At 51.9% G+C, this 21716-nt stretch overlaps 1 protein-coding gene across 1 annotated transcript in view; it reads right to left on the bottom strand.

Annotated features, from left to right (window-relative positions):
* NTN1 (netrin 1) overlaps positions 1-21716 on the bottom strand; it is a 98257-nt gene that overhangs the window by 18936 nt on the left and 57605 nt on the right. The window contains exons 3-4 of the mRNA XM_017838403.1: positions 9758-9907; positions 6726-6779 (exon numbers count right to left, since the gene is read on the bottom strand). Of these exons, the coding sequence (XP_017693892.1) occupies positions 6726-6779; positions 9758-9907 (204 nt within the window). The remainder of the gene's footprint in view (positions 1-6725; positions 6780-9757; positions 9908-21716) is intronic.

Raw genomic sequence — 21716 nt, 5'->3', positions numbered from 1 at the left:
AGGCCCCCCATGCTCAGCCGCTCCAGTTCCAGCTGTGCTCCAGCCATGGTTTGGGTGCCTTTGGTGCATCCCTGGGAACCCTGGTCACGGTGTTCAGAGGGAGAATCACCCCCAGACACCCCCAAGCCCCACTGTGCCTCGGGGTGAGTTTGCTCCCTGCCTCCTGAGCTGCCTGCTGCCAGTTTGGGAACAGGAGAGAATGGCCTGAGTGATATCTGGTGTTTTGGGACATGGTGCCCATAGCAGCCATGGCCTCATCAGCATCCCAATTTTCCCAGATATAAAGGGAGTGAGTAGGAAGGCTATGGCTGCTGGTGACACAGTGGGGACAGTCCCACTGTGACCCACTGGAAAACAGTGCACTGGAAAACACCACACCAACACCGAGTTTTATGGTTCATCCACCCCCTCCTCTCCACCCTCCTCACTCTCTCCCAGGAGCACACGGGGCTGGCAGCACATTTTCTACCCCCTTCCCACAGGATCAAACCCAGCACTGAGCCCCAGGACACGTGGGGGTGCCAGCCCTGACAGGGCTTCATCCACACCCGGTGCTTCCCCACTCCAAACATATCCCAAGCCACTGACGAGCTCCAGGGGTGCTGCTTCCTGAACTCCAGGGGTGCCCTGGGATGCAGAACTGCCAAGAGCCACTGACAACACCATTAAATACATTCATAGGAAGCCATCTGTCCTCGGGAGCATCAGCCACCCCCTAAATTCCTGCCCAAAAGCAGCTCCCAGCTGAGCAGAACCAGAACAGGGAAAATCACACTTCCCACTTTGAAACAGAGAGCTGGTGCTGGGGACAAGGGCTTTGTTTCTCCAAGGGGAATCAGAACCTGGAAATGTCCCCAGATGGGGAGAGAATCAGTTCGTTTCACTTCAAAATCATCATCATTGGTTTTGCAAATGGGTCTGAGGGTGATGCTGAGCTGGGCAGTCCTTGATCTGAAGCTCGTGGCTTGGCTACAGTGCCCAGGGCTTGTGGGCACCCAGGTACCCCCAGGGTCAGAAGGACAGTCCCTCAAGCAGTGTCCAGAGCTGGGCATGTGGGGATGAAGGGAGATGGGGAGGGAAAGACGTGGGATGGAGAGATGAGGGATGGAGGGATGTGGGGATGAAGGGTTGCAGGGATGGAAGGATATGGGGATGAAAGGATATGGGGATGGAAGAATGGAGGGTTTGGGGGTGGAGGGATGGAGGAATGAAGGGAGATGGAGATGAAGGGATGTGGGGATGGAGGAATGGAAGGATGTGGGGATAAAGGGTTGCAGGGATTAAGGGATATGGGGATGAAAGAACAAGGGGATGAAGGACTTGGAGGGATTTGGAGGTGGAAGGAATTGAGTGCAGGGAATGGAGGAATGGAGAAATGGAAGGATTTGGGAGTGGAGGGATGCAGGGATGGAGGACTGAATGGATGTGGGGATGCAGGAAGCCCTGCACTGGGGTGATAAGAGCACGGTGCAGTTGTGCCTGAGGCTTATCTGCATTTTAGCAGTTTTGTGGAGTTTGTTTTGTTTTTTTCCCCCCAGACTTTCTGAGATATTTTGAAGTGACCAGAAGTTTCCTCTCTGGAAGTCCCTCACCCCTATTGTGCTCACAGCCATTCACTGCAGATCACCATGAGAAACCTCTTTTCAGGAGGGAGCTGGACCCTGCGGCCGATCAATCAGTCAATCAATCATGCAGTCAATCCATCACCTCGCTTACAGCCCGAGACAGGCAAGAGAATACCCATGCAGGGCTGAATTCATTCCTCATTTGGATGGGTACAAAGCTGGAGACCCCCAGACTGAGCCCAGATTTACACCAGGGTGACTGAAATGACAGTTTGTGCCCCCGATTGTGCCGAAGGCAGCTGGGCAGACCTTTATTCCCAGGCTGTGGGAGGTGCCCTGCTCTCCACAGACAGAGCTGACACTCACTGTTAGAGCTTCCTCGGAGCAAAGTGCTGTGGCTTTTCTCTCCACAGGGTCCCTCTGGCCATGCCCCATCCCATCCTCACCCAGATGAGCAGGCAGGCTGTGCCCTGGCAGCTCCCCCCCCGGCCCTTTGGGAGCCCTTTGGGAAGGAAGGGAGCAGTGCCGGGCCCGTGCTCAGATCCGGTGCTGCTGATCCCCTCCAGACCCTGTGAGTGCTGACACGAGTGGCAACACACGTGCACACACTCCTGTTCACTGCACACCAGTGCTGGGTGATGGCTGAGGCAGGTCACTGCTCCCAGCCCAAAGGAAAGCTCAGCCTGGCTGTGCTCCTGTCCCCGCGCTCTCATTTTCCGAGCGAGCCTCGCACCCCTCGCAGATGTTGTGGAGGCAGCTGGCAGCTCACACGGTGTTGACTCCTTGTTTCCAGCTGCTGCAGCTCGTTAAAAGGAGCTGTGGTACATTTAATCCTTTCCTACTGTCACTCTTGCCTTGAAGCTGCTGCTGCAGCGATGATCACTGTGTTTACAGGGCTGTGAGCAGGGGGACAGTGATCCGCTCATCTGCCCGGAGTGGAGCTGTGGAGCCAAAAAGGCACTTTCCCTTGGGGATGCAGGGGTACAGACTAGCTAGGAGGCTGGGGATAAGGAGATTTCTCCCATCTGCCCGAGCCATGAAATTCAAGCACAGCTCCTGTACATGTGGTGGGAGCAAGGGATTTATTTAACTCATCTTCTACCTGTGCCTGCTGAGGTTTTGCTGGGGTGCTGCAGATGCTGGTGGCAGCAGACCCCAGGGACCCCTTTTTCCTCCATGCCTATCTGTGGAGACAGGCTGTGAGCCTCTGCCCACCCTCTGAAATCTGCATTTTGCCTTTCTGCTGAGGGATGCAGGAGCCCATTCCTGCTGCTCACCCTGTGATTGTCCTGGGAGGGATGGTGTGTACCTGGGAGCAGGGGACTCTCAGAAGGTGGCTTGGCATCACCTCAATTCATCTAGGCATGGGCACGCAAAGATTAAAGCTTCTGACACTCAGACAGAAGAAAACCAACCCTCTTTTAGGGCTGGAATACTCTGGCTACCTGCAAATGCTGCTGAAACAGGAGTTCCAGGTCATCAGGGAAGCCAATTTTCCCCATTCCTGGTTCTTGGGGGAGGATTCTGGCTAAATTTGGATATCAAGGCATGTACCCACCTCTGCAGTCTGGGAAAGCTGCAACTTGCAGCCAAGCTGTGCACACTGGGGGACCCCCAGGGATCACCAAGACTGGGGGTTTCCCCCTTTTCTGCACTTGCTTCCAGCCTCTTCCTCACCAGCCAGGAACAAAAGGGCCCAAATGACATTTGGAAACTCCAGATCTGGTTTTGAAGCTGCAGAGGCTGATTTCCAGGGGAAAACCATGTGAAGTTGCATCAATCCAATCACCTGGTTTTATTTAAGCCCACTAGCCAAAATCATCCACCTCAGATAATCATTCCCAAACCAATCTGGATTTGATTCAGATAAGACAATGACTGAGTGGCAGGTTTGTAAACCTTTACCCCCCACTGTTATTTTTGTTTGCCCTTTCACTGGGGCCCTTCTGCCTCTCTGAATGGGACCAGAGAAGGATGGGGTGGTAGCACTTTCTTGCCTCAGAAAGGCTGCAAAAGTGAGGAGCACCCCCTCCTCATCCTCCAGTCTCCCGGAGTGGGAGAGCATGAATGCATTTCATCTAAACAATTCAGTTTTGGACTGTTTTCCCAAATTGATTGGGACCTCTGAGAGCTAAGCAGAGCCAGGCAGGACCCCCCCCACCAAAGCTGATGTTGTCCCACCCCTTGTACCAAGGCCAGGTTTGGCCCATGGTCTTCTGCAACGTGCCCCTCGTTGGCTCCCAGTGGAGTGATGCTCTCTCAGCTCTTGGCCAGGGTGGTGCTTTCTGTCCCCTGCAGCTTCGAGCAAAGGAAATAAAGCAGCATCTCTCCCAGAACTGGCTGCATCCAAAATCTCTCACTATTTACCTTCTCCATCTCTGTAACCCTTTTGCTCCCACAGCACAGGAGCTCTGGCTTGCAGACACACTGATTTAAGGATGTGCTAAGAACCCCCACAAAGTTCAGCAGAATTCTACAGGATGGGGGGCTCTGAGGGTTGCCAAGGCACAGCACTGTCAGATGATCCCCCTCAAGGGGAAGGGGTGAAATGTGGACGGTTCAAGTTCCTTGGACAAAACAGTGCTTAAAAAATCCAATAAAATCACTGTGAGTAGAATTATGATGGGGTGCTGGGCCTGTCAGATTGCTCAGCTTGGCTCAGCTTTCATGAGGAGGCAGGACAAGTGGCTCCTGGTGAGCTGGGTTGGTCTCTGGTCACCCTTCTGGGCAGGGAGTGGGGAGATCCAGCCCTCCAGTGACACAGGGATCCAAGAAATGTTGTCGAGTCATTGCTCATGGCTCGCAGGCTGTCAGGATGCCCCCATGGATAACCTTTTCCCAAGGGTTCCTCTGCTGAAGGGAGGTGTCTCTGACCCTGCTGAGATGTTCTCAGTTAGTGGCTTTATGGCAACTCAGTTGGGCTTGGGCAGATCCCTAAATAACCCCTTTCCTCACAAAGAGGGTGCAGAGCTGTGGGACTCACTCCTTCCCCAGTGGAGCTGTTTGCTGCCAGGGGCTGTGGGGGGTCAGGACCAGGGGGTGCAGCCCTGCCAGCAGCACCAGGGAGAGAAGGTGGCTTTGGAGAAAGGCTGGAAAACCCTGCAATCACCTACCCAAAGCCTTGGTCTAAGGTGAAGGGCACCTCCTGACCGACCTGCCTCTGATCCCTGCAGCCATCCCTGTTGGCATTCAGGGAGATGCAGGGCTGGCAGGGAGCACCTGGCTCTCCCCACTAGTTGCACAGGGACCTGCTCCTCATCAAAGTGACCCCATTTTGTGCCTAAAATGGGTTGTGCATCCCCTTATCCTGCTCAAGGGTCCAATTGCTGCAGGCTCCGTGCTTGTCCTGACCCCGCTAAGGGGCCAGGGGGGCACCAGCCCCAGCGCTGCCCCAGCCCACCCCACACAGGGCCTGGTGCTGAGCTGGTGGCCGTGACTCACAGCCTGGGGCTCCTACAGGTCACACTGCCACAGCACATCAGGGCAGGCACTGACAAGGGCTGTGGCCAATCAAGGTGGATTTGGGATGGCCAAATGCAGCTCTCCCAGCTGGCGTTTGCCCGGGGCAGTGGGGGAATTCAAGGAAGGAGTTGTTTCCCCAGCTGTGTTGGTACCTGCATGGAGCCCACAGGTGGCCAAGGTGGGGACATCCCCACACCAAGTCCCCTTACAGCCAGGACAAGATAGAGGGGCTAACAGGAGCTGTGGGGAGGGGCTCTGTGTGGCTGAAAGAAGATGGTGAGCTGCACTACATCATACGAGTAAGCTCCTGAGGACCTGAGGAAGAAGATTTCTCCTGATGGAGTTGGGTAACAGAGGCTGGTATTACCAGGAAACAGTGTTGTAAGGAAGAGAAGACCTGCTCCTGCTTGGCTTCAGCTTAAGTGTGATGGTCCCTGTTCCTGATAACCCAACACCTTGTTTTGTAGGGACTCCCCAAACAACACACCTCATGCTGGTACCCAATGTCTAAGGCAAAGCACCCAAAGGGCTGCTCAGCAGGGCTGGGCTGGAGGGAGCTGCCTGGGGCAGCCCTTGGTGTGTCTTCAGGCTCCTTCCAGCCCTGCAGCTCGGAGGGAACACTTCCAGAAGCACACAGGAAACAACAGGCACAACCCAAGGCTGGAAGATCATTCTTGCCCGGACCAGCCTGATACTGAAACACAGAGTTGCTGCTTCTGCATTTACACGTAGCAGGACTTGTCCTTTAAATCAGTCCCATGGAACACCCTGGGATTTACCTTGCCATGACACTGGCGACCTAAGACCTTGTCCCTTTGCTCCCTGGGTTCCCCACCCTGGGAGAGCTCCTGAGCACACAGCAACACACACAGCCCGTGTGACAACCCTTGCCACAGGACGAGCCTCGGCTCAGAGTTCAATTCAAGGTGGCGTCCATCACTTTTAGTACAAACTCCTAAATTTATGAACCCTCCTACACTGCTGAGGCAAAAGTAAACAGCCTTTACACCTCGTGTCCTTCACAGCTGTGGCACTGCTCAAATACCCCAGGAACCTGCAGGCAGTGGGACAAGTCACCCTTTCCTGGGACTCTCTGGCTCCTGCCATCATCCCCTGCTCAGATCCGGACATGAGACACATTGTTATAACACACACAGGTCACATCAGCACCCGAGACTGCTTGGCACAAGGAATGCTCAGATCTAGGAATACAACAGGAATGCTCCTATACAGCAGTAAGCAGTGATTAGGTATTTTTTCCCTTTTGGAGGATTTTTGGTTCTCCAGTCCTTCTCCACCAGAAAATCTCCTTGGAACTGTTCTCATCTTTCTGAGAAGGTAACCACGAAACTTTCTAATCAACCAGTGGTGGTTTCGAATCCTTACCCCTTTTCCATCAAGTGTTGGTTCCACATTGAGTGGAACCACACATTAGGTTCCACCCTGTGTGCTTATGGATTTAGAACCTCTGGAAAAACCTCTCTCCACCTTCTCTGCACTCCCACATGCTCTGAGGAACACCCGTCTCTCAGGATGCTGCACAGCTGTTTTGAACACTCAGACGCTTGGGCGTAAAAGGAAACCACTTGTCCCGGTACAAACACCAGGATTTATGTATTTAATGGAACTTCATTCAAGGGAGGGGGTTGCTCAGAAGGCTTTTAGCATCACAGTGCTTCAAAAGAAGAGAGAACGTACCTGCGGGCTCCTCCGTGCTGCTGGCGGCCGTGGTGGGGGGCGCGGCGGGGATCTCTGTGCGGGACAGGAGGAGGCAGGAGCAGAGGGGAGATAAAAGGAGGAGGAATTATTCCAAATCCCAGAGAGCCTGGCCCCTGCACACACTGCATGTTCCCTCCCCAGCCGTGTCTACCAGCACGGAGGGTTTCCCAACGATGTCCTCCAGCAAGGAGCATTGCAAGAGCCCCAGGACCATACCTACTGGGGAGTCAGGCCTCCCTGGAGGGTGTGGGGAAGGGGGTTTTTAGCAAAACATTTGGGCTTGTGGCTGCGGGCTGCACTGTGCCCAGCCCCTGCAGGCAGTGGGAATGCTGCTGCCTCTCCCTGTCCCAGGGCTGTCCCTTCCAGCTGCTGTCTCCACCCACGTCTGAGGCAGTGTGAGCACTCCTCTCCTGTGAGAGAGGGTGCAGGTAAAGCATTGCATCTCTCTGCAGGGATACAGGTGTTACCTCACACATTTAAGGGAAAAACAAACATATCTGGTGCCAATGCACTGGTCCCTGGTTTTGGTTTGGGACCAGCTTTGCAGAGCAAAAACCACATAATATTCGGGATTTTCATGCCCACACCTGGCTGTGTTTGTTGAAATTCAAGGGATGGGCTGTGGATGGAGGGATGGCCCCAGCTTTGCAGGATGCTCTCCTTTCCCAGAGCACATACATAGCTCTCATCACAGACATCCTTCACACATTCAGGGCATGATGATGCAATTTCTGTGCATTCCTGGTAATCCTGGTGGGGGAACTCCCCACCAGCCCAGTTTGAAAGTGGAATTTAGGCATGAGCTGGGGGTCAGCATTTGCCTCCTTCCACTTGTGCTCTTGGGAACACACCTGGCCACGAAGGCAGGGTTTGCTGGGGTCAGTCTGCATTGTGGTGACAGCAGCTCATAGGGGTGCAGCCCAATTAGCATTAGATGATTTTTTCAAGTCATTCACTCTCATGAAATTAAACACAGGCATAGCCCATGTGAAAGACATGGTACATAGTCAGGAAGCACACAGACAGCCAGCACAGCCATCCCAAAAGGCTGGGTGGGTACGTCTGCCTGCAGTGCAGACAGACCCTACTGGGGTCTTGTTCATTCCCCATGAGGTGTTTTTTGCATGATTGTAAGTCTCTGGAACAGGGAAAACATAAGCAGTGGTAAATCAGAGAGTAACTGTGCCCTTGCAGGCAAGGTGGCAGCCCCTTGCTAGTGGCAGTGAGCCTGTGGCAGTGGGAGAGCAGCGTGGGCAGGGATGGAGCCCCCCACTACACACAGATCAAACATGTGTGAACTCCATCCCCTCCCACGTGTGGGATATGCTGACTGACATTTTTCAAGGACGAAAATGTCCTGGTTTGGGTTTTTCTGGGATGAGGGAATTGTGAGTTGCTCATATCTTCACTTGAATTGCTTTAGAGTCCTATGTGCAGATCCAGCTCCCAACAACTGCCCGTGGGCTTGACGGCCAGGCCAGAGCCTGGCTTGGAAAGCATTTTTAGCAAAACATCCCTAGGCAAGGATGTTTTGCAGTGACACAGAAGTAAGTGGCTCCCATGGGTGCTGGGTGGTGGTCAGGTGGCAGGGCCAGGCAGGGCAGCCCTGCCAGGCTCACACCAGCCTTGAGCACGCAGGGTCGGGAGCTGTGTGAGCACAGCCCGGCTCCAAACCCCTGCATGGGTCATGTTGAAATCCTGTGTCTGTCTTTATTTAGTGCAACAAATCCCAAGGGAGCTGATGCAAGGAACAATTTACTCTCTGATTTGCCATGGCCCTGGGGAATGGCTAATGATAAACCTTTGTGCATACTTGCTGCAGCACAGCCTGGAGCCACGACTGGAGGTCTTGGAGAAATAAGCATCTAGTTTGAGCTCTTGCTGTCCCATTGCAACATGGGGAAAAATGAATCTCAAGTGACCAAAACCCACCCAGAATGCATGTTTTCTTCAGCAGGAGAAGGTGGACAAAGGGTATCTTCCCCATAATTCAGCAATGGCCATGCTGAGAAGGAGATGCTGGGGGGGGGGACAGAGCAGGAGCAGACTGTGGGTTCCCAGGAAAGACTTGAGTTTTTTCAACCTTCACTTTTCTCGTTGGGCCTTTTTCCCCTCTTAGGAGCAAAGAATCACTCTTGAGGGGAGCAGTTCCTCCTTCCCAGCCCATCCCAGGCACACTAATTTTGATGCTTCCTTTCGTTAGGGTGGGGGGAGATGTCTCACAAGGTGCATGAGCCACTGAATGATCCAACAGCAGCAAACCCAACAGGCAGCAGAGAGGAGCACCAGGCTAAAGCCCACCTTGCCTGGGCAGTGAGAGCTCAGCAGGGGCTGAGTGGGGATCTGGGTGTTTGCAGAGCAAATGCTGCAGTGGAGACACTTTGGGAGCTGTACCTGTACCGGGGTGCTCCCTGCTGTTGTTTGAAGAGCAGAGAAGGAGAGCAGCCTTGGGAAGGCAAATTGAAAAGCAAGCCCAAGGAAGCAAACAATAAACCAGCCTCTGTTTCTGGGAGGGTTGTGTGAGTGCAAGATCCCCTTTAGCAACCCAGGTGCTATCACTGTGTTACTGTGATGGCAACTTCACCAAACCAGCAGCTCTTCTGATCTGAGCTCTGTGTCAGTGCAGCACAACCTGGCTTTGGAGAGAAAATCCTGTTTGTAGGGATCTGCTCTAGCATCCAGACCTGATGTGGTACCCAAAAATAAATGTGCTCTTGAGGCACCTTTGCTCCATGAAGCAAAATCAAATTACCATCAAACTGGTCTGTAACTGCACCCACACAGCCCACCCAATGAGGCAGATGAGCTGTTTGGAAGCCAGTGCTGGATCCTGGGCTATGTTCCCTCCTGTGGGGATGGGAGGGGAACCCAGGCAGCTCCATCCCCCGAGCACTGCCCGCTGGCACGGTCGCGACAGGGTTAAGCAGCCTCCCAACACGGGCAGTGGCTCCTGCGGCTTTTTAAGGGTTAATATCTCTAATCTACAGACACTGAAAGAGTGATCCACCTACTTATGCAGGGGGCGATGGGAGAGCGGCTTTGCTGGTAGCCTTTGGCGCATCGGTTGCAGGTGATGCCGGTGACACCGTCCTTGCAGGGACACTGGCCCGTGGTTTGGTTGCAGGTTTGGCCGGCGGCACCCACGGGATGGCAATCGCACTCTGTGGGGGGAACACACAACAAGAGGGTCAGGGGAGAGCAGAGCGGGCGCAGGCGACGTTGTGGCATCGTCGGGGAGCAATCCCGGCGTGGCTCCACCTTTCCTGCCGCCGGCAAACATCCCACCCAGCCAGCGACCGCACCGACCTGGAACGGAGGTGGCATTTGGCAGAGGGGGTGTGGAGGCCCTTACTTGGGCACAGAGGGGATGGCACCGGAGAGAGGGTGGCCCTGCCACAGCCCATCCCGCTGCGGGGATGGAAACGCAGCCAGGCTGTCTCAGGTGCTGCACAGCCCTGGGGAGGCAGCGTGGGGACACCCACCCGTGGGCACAGAATCACAGAGCACACCGAGTTGGAAGGGATCATCGAGGCCAACTCTTAGCCCTGCACAGGCCCATCCCCAAGAGTCACACCGTGTGCCTGAGAGGAAACACAGCTGCCTTATCCGTGAGTGCTGTGACCAAGAGTTTGCAGCACTCAAAGAGGAGGGGAGCAGGCAAAGCAGCACCCGCTGCCCCCACCCCAGCAGTTCAAACGCCCTCAGGCTCCCAGGAGCAGTGGCAGGACTGTAAGGAAGAGGGACAAAACCCAGGAGTGTTTCATTGCCCCTTCAGCACATGAGATCTCAGGCAGGGAGCGAGTGCTTTCAGAGATGTCGGGAATTCATTTCACATGCACTACAAGAAAAACCAAACCAGCCACCCTCCTCCTTTCAGTGCTTTTGCTCGAGCCCTTCCCTGCTGAGCAGCATCCCTGGCAGCTGGCACGGAGGGAGCAGGAAGGAAATGCCCTTGTGGGATGCAGGCAGGCTGGAGGACCTGCTGTTCCCGGCCAGATGGATGGAGGCTTGACGGCGGAGCTGGGCAGATGTGAAGGGTTTGGCAGGGGATGTAAATACTGCACTTGAAAACATTCACCATCTCATTTCCCACAGTGGGACTTACCGGCGCAGCTGTTTGGTTAAAAAAAAAAAAAAAAAAAAAAAAAAAAAAAAAAAAAAAAAAAAAAAAAAAAGCCAAAAAAAAAAAAAAGGCATCAGGGCTTGTTATCATCGCTGCTCCAAAAGGATTACGGCCTCGAACATTTGTTAACAGCCCTGATTTCTAAGAGCTGCAAGCACCGTGCCAGACTGTGGTCTGCCCCTGCTGAGCAGTGGCAGGGAGAGGCAGGAAAGCAGGAAAGCTTTCCTTTTCTTCTGCAGCATCCTCGAGAAGGAGCCAGCCAAATCCCTCCCAGGGGAGCACTGATCCCGCTCTCCTTCTGCCCCTCAGGGGAGCTGCCTGCTAGAAAGGGGGTTTGGGGGAAAATGTGTCCCACTGCCCAAAATCTGGAGGGAGCTGGTCTGTGGGTCAGGACCAGTACAAGTGTCTCCATGGGCTCCAGTGGCTTAAAACACCCCCAGATCCCCCAAACTGGGCATACCACTCCTATGAGGGTTTGTTCTGGACCCTGCAATGATTCTTGGTTTGTCTTGCAACCCCCCAGCTCTGAGACACCCTAAATCTGCCTCATCTGGGGACAACAAATCACATCCCACATTCATTTGTGTTGGTGTCCAAGCTTTGATGTTTGGCTAGAGCTTCCCTCTAACTCATCCCAGCACGATCCTGCTCCAGCTTCCCTGTACCAGCAGCTCCCAGTTTGACCCCCCTCCCAGCAGGGTTTGGATAGTGCCTCTGGCCTCCTTGCACCAGGATTTCCCCTTCTCCCTGCATGGGACATCCCATCCCTGTGCAGCCCTTCCCAGAGCACCAACAAACTGCTGCCATCCCTGACTACACCAGTCTTGGATGGGAAGAGATGGAGCCTTGCCAAAACCTGATGATTTTTTCACATATGAGGGGGAAAAAAAACCCTTCAAGAAACCAACAACGCTTTTGCTTCTTTTCTCCTCTTTTCCTAACACTTCTGATTTGGTTTTTTTGGTTAAGGGTCCTGCTCTCTCCCCTGCTGTGAGCTGTCCCTGCTTGCTGCTTGCTGCCCACAGCAGAAAATTTGCTTTTCTAAACTTAATTTTGATTGAAAAACTTTCAACATGAAATGAGTGTGGCTGGTGATGAGCTCGGAGAGCAGAGGGATGTTTAGGTGGGAAAACCTGCCCGTTGCAGCCCCAGGGGATGGCTTTGACAATGCTGGGGGAGAGGAAATAAAAACACATTAAGTGAAACAGTGAAGAAGAGCCAGGGCAGAAAAGAGTTAAAGAAGAGCAGAGAGGCAGGAGTTAATACAAAAATAAGCAAATCAGGGAAGGGTTACACAAGAAGAGGCAAAGGGCAGGAGGATGGGGAGGAACATGCCTCATGTTTCAGGCGTCCCCTCTGGGGCTGCGCTGGTTTCAGGCATCGCCTGCAAACCCCCATCCTGTGAGTAATCCTCCCCCATGTGAGCGGATTGCACCGATTTCAGTGGGCCTGCTTGGACGAGAGAGGGAAAGGGAGGGAAAAAAGCCTTGGTGATGAGTAAGATTTACAGAATCAGGCTCTTGGAGGCCGGGCTGCAGAGCACAGAGCGCTCCTCTGGACACCACATAAATAAATAGCGATGCTGCTGCTTCCTTCCCTCATGAGGTAATGCCTCGGCACAGCTTGTCTGGAGCTGCTGGGTTATTTTTACAGCCGTATCTGTCTGAGGTTGTCTCCTCTCTCCCCAGTCTGGGCTCCTGGGAGGGCTCTGCACACAAGTGTCACCTGTGTCCCCACGGGCACGTGTGATGTGCCCAAGGTTGCAGAGTAGGCAAGTCATGGATCTGGGACTCACCAGCTCGTGGTCCAGGACCTCACCAGGACAAAGCCCTGGCTGATCTCTGACAGCTCATGCTGACACACTGTGGGGTAAATCCCCTCTGGGTGGAGGGATGTGCTTTGTGTCACCAGTCCCCAACTTTTGGTTGGGGCACAGGACCCTGCGCGTCCGGGACCGCTGCCCCGGGCAGAGCACTCCTGCTCCTCCAGAGCCTGACCCCACTCTGACTTGTCTATCTTCCAGAAAACTCTCTGAATCAGCAGCAACTCAGCCCTCGTGGGCAGGGAGGCAGGAGGTGGTCTAGGCGGTGTCTGCAGATGTGTATTTGCCGTCCCTGTCCTAGAGAAACTGAACCAGCGCCAGCAATTAGGAGCAATTAAAGGTAATTTGCAGTTCCCTGGCCAGTGCAAACACTTGCAGCCAGCAATTACAGGCTCTTCTCCTTCCCCAGCCGTGGAGTGGCTGGGCTGCTGGTGCTTGATGCTGATTTTTCTAGTACGGTTTAAATTCCTTTGTAATGCCAAGTTGAGGAAAGACTGCAGTAGAGTCACAGTGGGGGTGTGATTGGTGCCAACGCCCCCTTTGACATCCCCATGACCTTCCTGATGGGCACCTTTGGACTCACAAAACGGCTTTTCAGGCCTCAACTTCCCTGAGTGCAAGGATCTGTCCATCACCCACCACGATGCAGAGGGTCAGCAGTGCCCTGCACTGAGCAGAGCCCTTGGGGCCCCAGGGCTGAGGAAACCTCACTGATCAGGAAAGGAGGGTGTCTGGGACATGACTGGGGATTATAAGGGGGATAAGAAGTTTTTTTTCCTACTGTATCCTCATGCCTTGCTTGAAAGGATCACCCCACAGAGAAGGGTGCAAGGGTGCAATGAGATGAGAGAGCAGCAAAGAAGAACTATGTTGGTGCAAGAAAACAAGAGGTCTGCAGTCTGTTAGTCCACAGAGCACTGGGGGAAGGAAATAACCATCAGGATTTAGTTCTTTCAGAAAACCTTAAAGAAAAATCTTTGATGTGACAGAAATGATCAGGAATTTCTAGGGAAAAATGAAATTATTTGCTGTTTGAAAGCATGGCTGTGGAGGAGGAAACAAGGAGCAGGAATCTACGGTGAGGTTTTAATGGGCACTGATGGTAGCAGTGGGGGTGCCTCTGCTCATAAAAGCTGATTTTTCTTATAAAATAATCATGGAGTGGAAAGCAGGGAGCTAAAAGCATTTCTAAGTGACCCCCTGCAACTTGGCTAGTCCAGATGTGTTGGTCTTCTGCGAGACAGACCCAAACTGGCCGAATGGATGAGGGGATAGCAGCCAAAATCCGGTGCACAGAAGGCTGCATAATTGGAAGGAGGGAACAGGATGGCTCATACACACTGAAGGGTCCCAATTAACTGCAACCACTCCAGGAAAAGATCTAGGAGTCAATGAAACATCTGGCTGATTGCAACGGAGCTCAGAAGAGCCACAAGATGGGAGGTTGTGTTATGAAAGGGGTAGAGAGTAACAGTGAATGTGTAATATCATGGCACTATAGAAATCAATAGCACGTCCTCAGCTGGGGAACTGCAGTGAAAGGCAGGGAGAGGCACCCATCTGAGGACGGAAAAGATTAGGGATGCCTTGCCAAGAGACGATGGAGGGGTGCCAAGCAAGGCTGAGCGCCGAGAAGGTCAGACAGGTGCTCCTCTTCACTGGTCCTTAAAGCACGGGGACAAAGGGACATTCAAGGCGTTTAAAAGGCAACCTTTTTCAATGATAAAAGGAAATGCTTCTTTGCACTGCACGTAATTAACTCGTAGAACTCATGCTACGAGACACCATGGCAAGGGCCCAACAGGATTAGATAGGGCTATGAATGAGAACATCTGTAGTTACATTAGCTGGGATTAATATATATACGGATATAAGCACTCCAAGCCAGCTACTAACTGCCTGCAGTTAGGAGGAGATTTCCCCTGGGGCCAAGCTCTTGCAGAACTGGCTGTCTTGGAGTTTTATATCTCTGTCTGGAGCTTCCAAGACAAGCCACTATTATATGTACAAACCTGCTGAGGCAGAGCATCACCCACCCGAGCACAGGCAGGGACACATTTCTGTGCCTCAGCTGAGGTTTGGGACGAAAAAATACCTGCAAGCAAATCTTAGGGCCTTTCATGGAAGGATGCAAAACACCCTGGGAAAGTGGTTGAACTTGCCGGGGTGTCTCTGCCCCGCTGAAGGCTGACAAATAGCATGACAAAAGTGCAAATATTTTTCCTCCTCTGAATTTTGGTCGGAGGTATTCCCAGCTGCTAATCTTCCCCCACACACGTGTGTTGAAAGGTAAACAGAGGGATAAATCTCCAGGCTTAGCTCTCCTCAAGTGTGACCTTTATTGAGAAGGTACCTGAAAAGACCTGCATTTTTGGAGAATTAACATCTTCCTGCTTTCAGGGAAGCTGTGTCTTTGGGAGGCCTTCAGAATGACAAAAAATCCTTTTGACTGAGAAAAAAGGCTTTGATTCTACAAGGTGTGCAGATTTCCTCTTGTCACACTGGATCTGCCACGATCACACACCTCGCAGGGCTTCCAGATCCAACTGCCCAAAGCGTGACCTCTGTGCTGAGCAGTGACCCAACAGTGCATCAGACTGGAAAGAAACACCTTAATTTACAATGGTCACTGATGAAGTTCCCTGTACTGAGAAATCACATTAATTTTAAGTATGAATTCAAGACTCATATAGCCCAGATGCCTTAGGTGCACATTTATGTTTGCCCACGCTTTAAAATGCTTTTCCAGAATCACGGCCAAAAATTGCTTCCCTTTGGTTGCTTTTCTTCTCTCCTCTGAAGACTTCAATGGGAGTGAAAAATACGGCTACAGAAAATTTCTGTTGGAAAAAAAAAATGCCCCAAACTCAGATTTCTTTCAAACCCCTTCTCTTTGATTCCAGCAGTATTTTAAACACCGAAATGTCAAAACAGCTCAAATTTGCCTGTTGCCTCAATAACACAGCCTGGTGCAGTAACCATATCTCAGTCTTATGCTTTAGTATTTAAAGGTGTGGTTCCAATATTATTACTTATGTGAGCTTTTTGTTGTTGTTGTTGTTGTAGAGTTGTTTTTTCCTGCTCCACTGTCTTTAGTAACTTGCATACTGAGATCCTGGTTCCTCTGGACATATCTGCCCAGGGAATGCAAGGTGTGAGAACTCCTCGGGTGGGTCCAGCTCTCCCATGGTATCCATAATCCATCCCAGAGATGACCCCTTGGAACTGTCACAAAGTCCTGACCTGGGCAGGCTATTTTAGGAGATTTGCTTTGGCTCCCATCTTTGGGGAATCAATTCAAAACAAGCAGCTCTCCTTCCTCTGGAGACCTATCCCAGTTATTTGTCCATGGATGAGGAAAGTCTGGTCTGATCTCTGTGCACCTGAGTGCTGCTGGCTCTGAGGACAGCACCCTGTGGGGATGGGGGAGACCACAGCCACTGCCAGAGCATCTCCACCACGGGCAGCACGTCCTGCAAATCCCACAGATTTATGTCATGAGGAAGAGAAACTGTGGTATTTATTGTGCACCCACCCAATCTGGCCCCAGCCAGTTTGCTTAACCAGAAGCAGAGGTTGAAATGTCTCTGTGTTAACCCTGAATACTAATAATGGCTTTAAATATTAACTATTAACTGCTTTGCAAGGAGATCGTCGGCTTGTCTGCGATATTGTGAATTGGATTTAGCTCTCCAAAGGATCATGTTCATGCACAATGTCCTCAGCACATTCTCTTGGAGATTTAAAGGTTTCTTGCCAGCAGAACATGAATTCCTCCTTTTATCGGGCGAAGCCAAATAATCTCTTGGTGTTCCACAGCGTCCCTCCTCCTGCGCTGCTTCTCAGGGCTCTCCCATTTCTTCCTCCTGAACTGGCACCCAGGGAAGCCAAGGGCTCTGGCGCCCTGCAGTTTGGGCCAAATTTCACAGATTAGACCTTGTCTTTGTCTTCTCCATAACAAGGAACAGACGGGCCCACAAAGCCTCCACTGAGCAGGAGTCGCCGCTAATCCGGAGGGGGCTTTGAACCACGGCAATAAATCCACTTTTTGGGCAGGCACACTATGGGCAGGCATTAGAGATACAGACAATAAGACAATTATGGCAGCACTCTCCAAAATGCTCGAAAATTCCCTCGTTAAAAAAAGTTGCTAGAAATTCCCCCATCGTCTGGGAGCTCCGGCTTTTGGGTGATTCTCAGCCAGGGATGCTGAGACACCCCGGGATGAAGCATCGGGGCTTGCTTCTCCCTGCTTTGCTGGCAGGGCTTGGGTTTTGTCATGGAGGATGTTATCCCTTTTGTTTTTCCATCAAAAGATGTCAAGTCTGGTCTAAGACCTGCAGGGAAAGCTCTGGCCAGGCAAAGAGCAGCTTAGTGGGGCACATGACTCTAAAGCAAAATACAGCTCATCCTGCTTTCATGGGAGACATTGCAGGGGAAGGAGTGTTAGAAAATACTAATTTTGAGGGCGGAAAAAAAGGCAAACCTTTTCTCCTCCTGATGTGTTTTTAGCATGGCTTCTGAGGAAATGAAGTTCCTACAAGTGTATTCTCCCACTAACAGTGTTTCAGTCAAATCTGGCAGCAGAGCAAAAGTTTCAGAGATAATGAGGTTGCCACAAGCCTCAGGAAAAAAAGGCAGTGGAGAAGATGAGAGAGAAACTCCAGGAAAAGCTTTGCACAGGGGGATCCCTTCAGTGTGCATGGCCCTTATGGGACACTGAAGTATCCACAGTGAGGAGAGCCCCCAACACCTCAAGTGCAGGGGAAAATTGCAATGAGAGCTCTCGGGGCACAAATCCCAGTCACTAATTTGTAATGCTCCAAGAAGCCTATGTTTAAGTGGAAAATAAATCCTTTTCTACCAGAAAAAAAAGCCTTTTTGTTTTACAATGCTGAAAACCAGAGTGTGTGGATGAGCAGGACAGAGCTTTGGTTTAATTCTCAGGATCTGAAAGCCTGGAGGACTTTCCAGTCTGGAGAACTGGTCTGAAGCAGGAAATTATCTCAACAGTTTGAAAACACTTGTGGAGAAGGCAAATTATTCCTTGTCTTTCCTCTGTCTTGGAGATATGCAGAAGTCTGGTTATGCAAGTGAATTTAGCAACTTTTGTTCATAGTCTGAGACTTATGGAGAACTGGGGTTTAGTCTGGTTTTATTTCTTAATTAGGGTGCAAATTCCCCTCTCTTGTGTCGCATGCCATCACTTCTGAAAAACCACAGTCCAAACCTGCCCTCCAGGATTGCTTCTGGATGTATCTCTGCTGGAAAACCAAACCCAAGCCACAGTTTTGAAGATGGTTGGCCCCCAGTTTAGCCAATAAAACTCCTTTTGGGCACCAGCATTGCCAGGATGTGATTTTTCAGGAATGCAGAGCTAGCTCTTGTCAGGGAATCAACTATCTACATTTTCCGATTCAGCTGGATCATCCAAGTGCCTAACATGGATTTGGGACTCAGCTGTCAGCTATATCTCCCCTCTGAAGGTGCTGGGGGGTGATTTCTAGGCTGCAGTGGAGACTCAAGGTCCTTCTGAGGGTCTCTGGAGGAGCCTCCTCCATCCTCCATCCTCCATCCTCCTCATCACACCTTTTGGTTCCCTGGAGTCAGCAGAGTGTCTTTCCCTGAACCCTGCAAGCCCCACACAGTGCTGGCAGGTTCTGCCATGGCTTTTACCCTTTCCTCTTTCCCCTTTTCAGCTCATCCCTTCCCTGGGCTGTTCCTCCCCTCCCGTACCAAAAGCGATGCAGGTGGAGGTGGATCTCTAACCCAGCTCACCTGGGGGTGTCCCTCTCCTGGGGGGTGGTGTTTGGGGTCCTGGTTTGACAGAGCATTCCCAGGGCTGTGACACACAGAACGTGCTGGGGCCCTGAGTGCATCTCCCCTGGGAGCAGGAGCTCCTGGCTGGGCTGGGAATGCCAAGTGGAGACAGCAGGGCCCCACTCCGGGGTCTGTGCAGCAGGCCAGGCCCCTGACCCATGAACTGTGTCCTGGTTATGTCCACATGTTTTCCCAGCCCATCTGAAGATGTCAAAAGTCCCTTCCTCACCTCCCCTTCCCTAAACCAGGTTTGTTTCAAATTAACCTTTAAATGCAAGGGAGTTGTACCAACTCAACAAAGTCCAAAAGATTCCTGGGAGAGAGGGGAGCTCTGCTGAAAAGGGCTCTGGAAGTACCAGTGTGGTTCTTTGGAGGAGAACCAGAGCCCAGATGAGCAGCAGTCCCCTCCTTCAAAGTGCACAGGGCCTGCCCAGAGCAGTCCCAGGAGTCCTGGCTGGCAGGGGAGTCATATCCCACAGCAAAAGTGCCTGGTGGGAGCAATATGTGGAATTCTTGACTTCCCTGGAGCCAGAAGACAGCGGCAACTTAGGGAAATTTTTGGCATGGAGGTGATTTTGCTCTGACCTTATCAACAGGCAAACAGACAAACCCCTCTCTCTTCTTTTTCCTTTTTTTTTTTTTTCTTTTTTTTTTTTTATTTTCTTTCTTTTGTTGTTTTTTTGGTTAATGACCTTCAAAGCCAACTTCCAGAGATTGTAGCAGAGCAGAGACTCCCAGCACATGCATTTTTTTATCTGGGATGTGGGTGGCAGAGCCTCCTCGCTCATGGCAATGCCCCTTGGTGCTCTGCCAGCCCCTGGGGCTGGGAGGGAGGTCTGAGGTCCTCTCTGCTCTCTCCAAACATCCAGGTTTCAATCCTGGACTGCCTAAAATATCCTCCACTGAAAGCAAATATCTGTTTAAACTTTGCTGTGTTGTGGCAGGTGGCCTGATCAGAAGACAGAGAGAGGAAAAAATCAATGATGAAATTCTGGGAAGACCAGAAAGCAGGAGTTTACCTTCATCCCAGCTAATTTGCACTAAAATGGAGAACCATACATGATTAAAATTATGGATTTTAAAAAGCTGGAATGGCCAGGTAGATGCCTTGTGTTGAGCTTCATTATTCATTTGAAAAAGAAAAAAAAAAATCACTTCTTTTCCACGTTTTCACACTACAAATGCAAAACAGTTTAGGAGCTTCTGTAATACTCATGTCCCTTCTTTGCTCTGGGACCCTCCCAGCCCAAATTGGTGAATGGTGCAGCTCTGCCCTGGGTCCTGGGGGTGCCATAGAGGAGGTGGCACTCGGTGGCACTTGGTGGCTCTGGAGCTCCTGAGCTGCCCCAGGACACCCCCCCATGGCGACCCGTGAGCACGGACAGCTCAAAGCTGCACTTCCATAAACCTTCCCCAACTGATTTGTGTGTACCTGGGGGTTGCTGATGACAAGTTTTAGATGTAGAAGCCATAAATCAGCTCTCGGCACTTGGAGTAATATCGATATAAAGACTTGTGGGGCCTTGGGGAAGGGGGTGACTAAGGCACAGCCACTAACAAATGCAGAATGGAAGAGCAGCTAGAAATCTGTCCCCGTGGCAGTGGAAGGGCATGTCCTGTGGAGAAATGAAAGTCTGCGCTTGGCAGATCGATGCCTTGGAATTTGGACTTTCTCCAGTGATGTGATTTCTCAGAGATGACCAAGCCCTGACACATGAACTCGACCCAAGCCCTACCAACACTGTGAGTTGGCTCATCTCTCATCTGAACAGTAGCTCCAGCTGGTCTTCAAAGAGGAAGAAAAGGAGAAAAGGAAGGGAAGGAAGTTTGGTAATTAAGGACAACTCACTGGTGTGAATTCCTAGAAAGTATTGCCTTCGACTTTGCCTTGAAACAACAACTGAGCTGGACTGGAGATGGGCATCAAAATGAGGTTGCTCTGGAGAGGGGAACATCTCTCTTGGGTTGCACTTCACCCTTGTCTAAGGTGGATGCCAAGGGCACATCTCCTGCGTGGATGGGCTCCCTGCAGTGATGGGAGGGTGCCTGGGGAGCAGGTACTCACTGCAGACAAGGAAAGGCTGGGGACAGGAGCCCTGTCAGGAGTCACCACTGGTGGCCCTGCTGGCCCTGGAGCCCTGGTGTAGGGGATCCAGCCAGGCCATCCCTACGTGTGGGATGTGTTAGCTGTGAGCTGGCCTACCCTCCACCTGGGTGTGGACTGGGGACCATGATGGCAGGGACATCCCTGAGGGTGTAGAGGTGCTGACCACAACTGAAACCATGAACAGACTGATCTCACTGTCCTGCACATGGCCCGTGGGACACCAGTGGGACACCAGTGGACACCAGCACACTGATGGCAGGGAGCCCATTGTCAGACTCTGCTGTCTAAGGTGGGGTTTATCCCCACTGCCCTCTAGACCCCAAATTCCCAGCGGGGCTCTGGGCAGCAAGGAGAGGTTCCATCTCCCCTGGCTTCAGCCTCGTGGGATTGAGCTCTCAGCTCTAAGCTGGTCACGCAGCTCCCTCTATAGTCAGTGGAGAGAGGCGGGGACTCGTCCCACTGTCCCTGTCACCAGAGGCTCTGCTCCCCTCTCCAGGCAGCACAGGGAGCCAAAGGGGTTCGACTGTGTTAGTCCCCCCCACTCAGGGCCTGCAGCTGGGTGGGAAGAAAACCTGTGTCTGCACCCATGAAATCAAGGATCAGAGGCTGAGCCCATGGGGATGGCACTCACCTTCCCTCTGCTTCGACCCAAACTGCCTCCAAAATGAAAATGTCAAAGGCTTGACCCTTTGTGGTTACAAGGCAGGATGGGCAGGTAGGCTGGGAGTGCCTTTTGGGTTTGGAACAAACCATTAAGTACTTCAGTGCAGATGGAAAACCTGCCAGGCTCTGCACAGGCGTGGAGCTGTGGCAGCACCAGGGAATCAGACAATCCCATTTTTTACCAAAACATGGAGTCCTAATGAATGTGACCTCTCCAGGTGCCAAATCCTGCCCCTCCACAAGGGGTTTACACTGGCAGCCTCAGCACAAGTGCATTCATAACGTGTATCATTTGTCATCTTTTCATCAAAAAGTGTGTAAAGCCTCTCCCTCAAGTGCAGAGCTGTTTTACAGCCGGGCTATAAAATCCTGCAGACTCTCTGCTCCAATAGAATTACATTAGTGCCAATAATCTGGCAAATATCAGGAGGGAAT

Source organism: Lepidothrix coronata, unplaced genomic scaffold, assembly GCF_001604755.1.
Source record: "Lepidothrix coronata isolate B3197 unplaced genomic scaffold, Lepidothrix_coronata-1.0 Scaffold337, whole genome shotgun sequence".
NCBI lineage: Eukaryota > Metazoa > Chordata > Aves > Passeriformes > Pipridae > Lepidothrix > Lepidothrix coronata.
The sequence above is the reverse complement of the archived record's forward strand: the minus strand, read 5'-3'. Positions and strand labels throughout refer to the sequence as shown.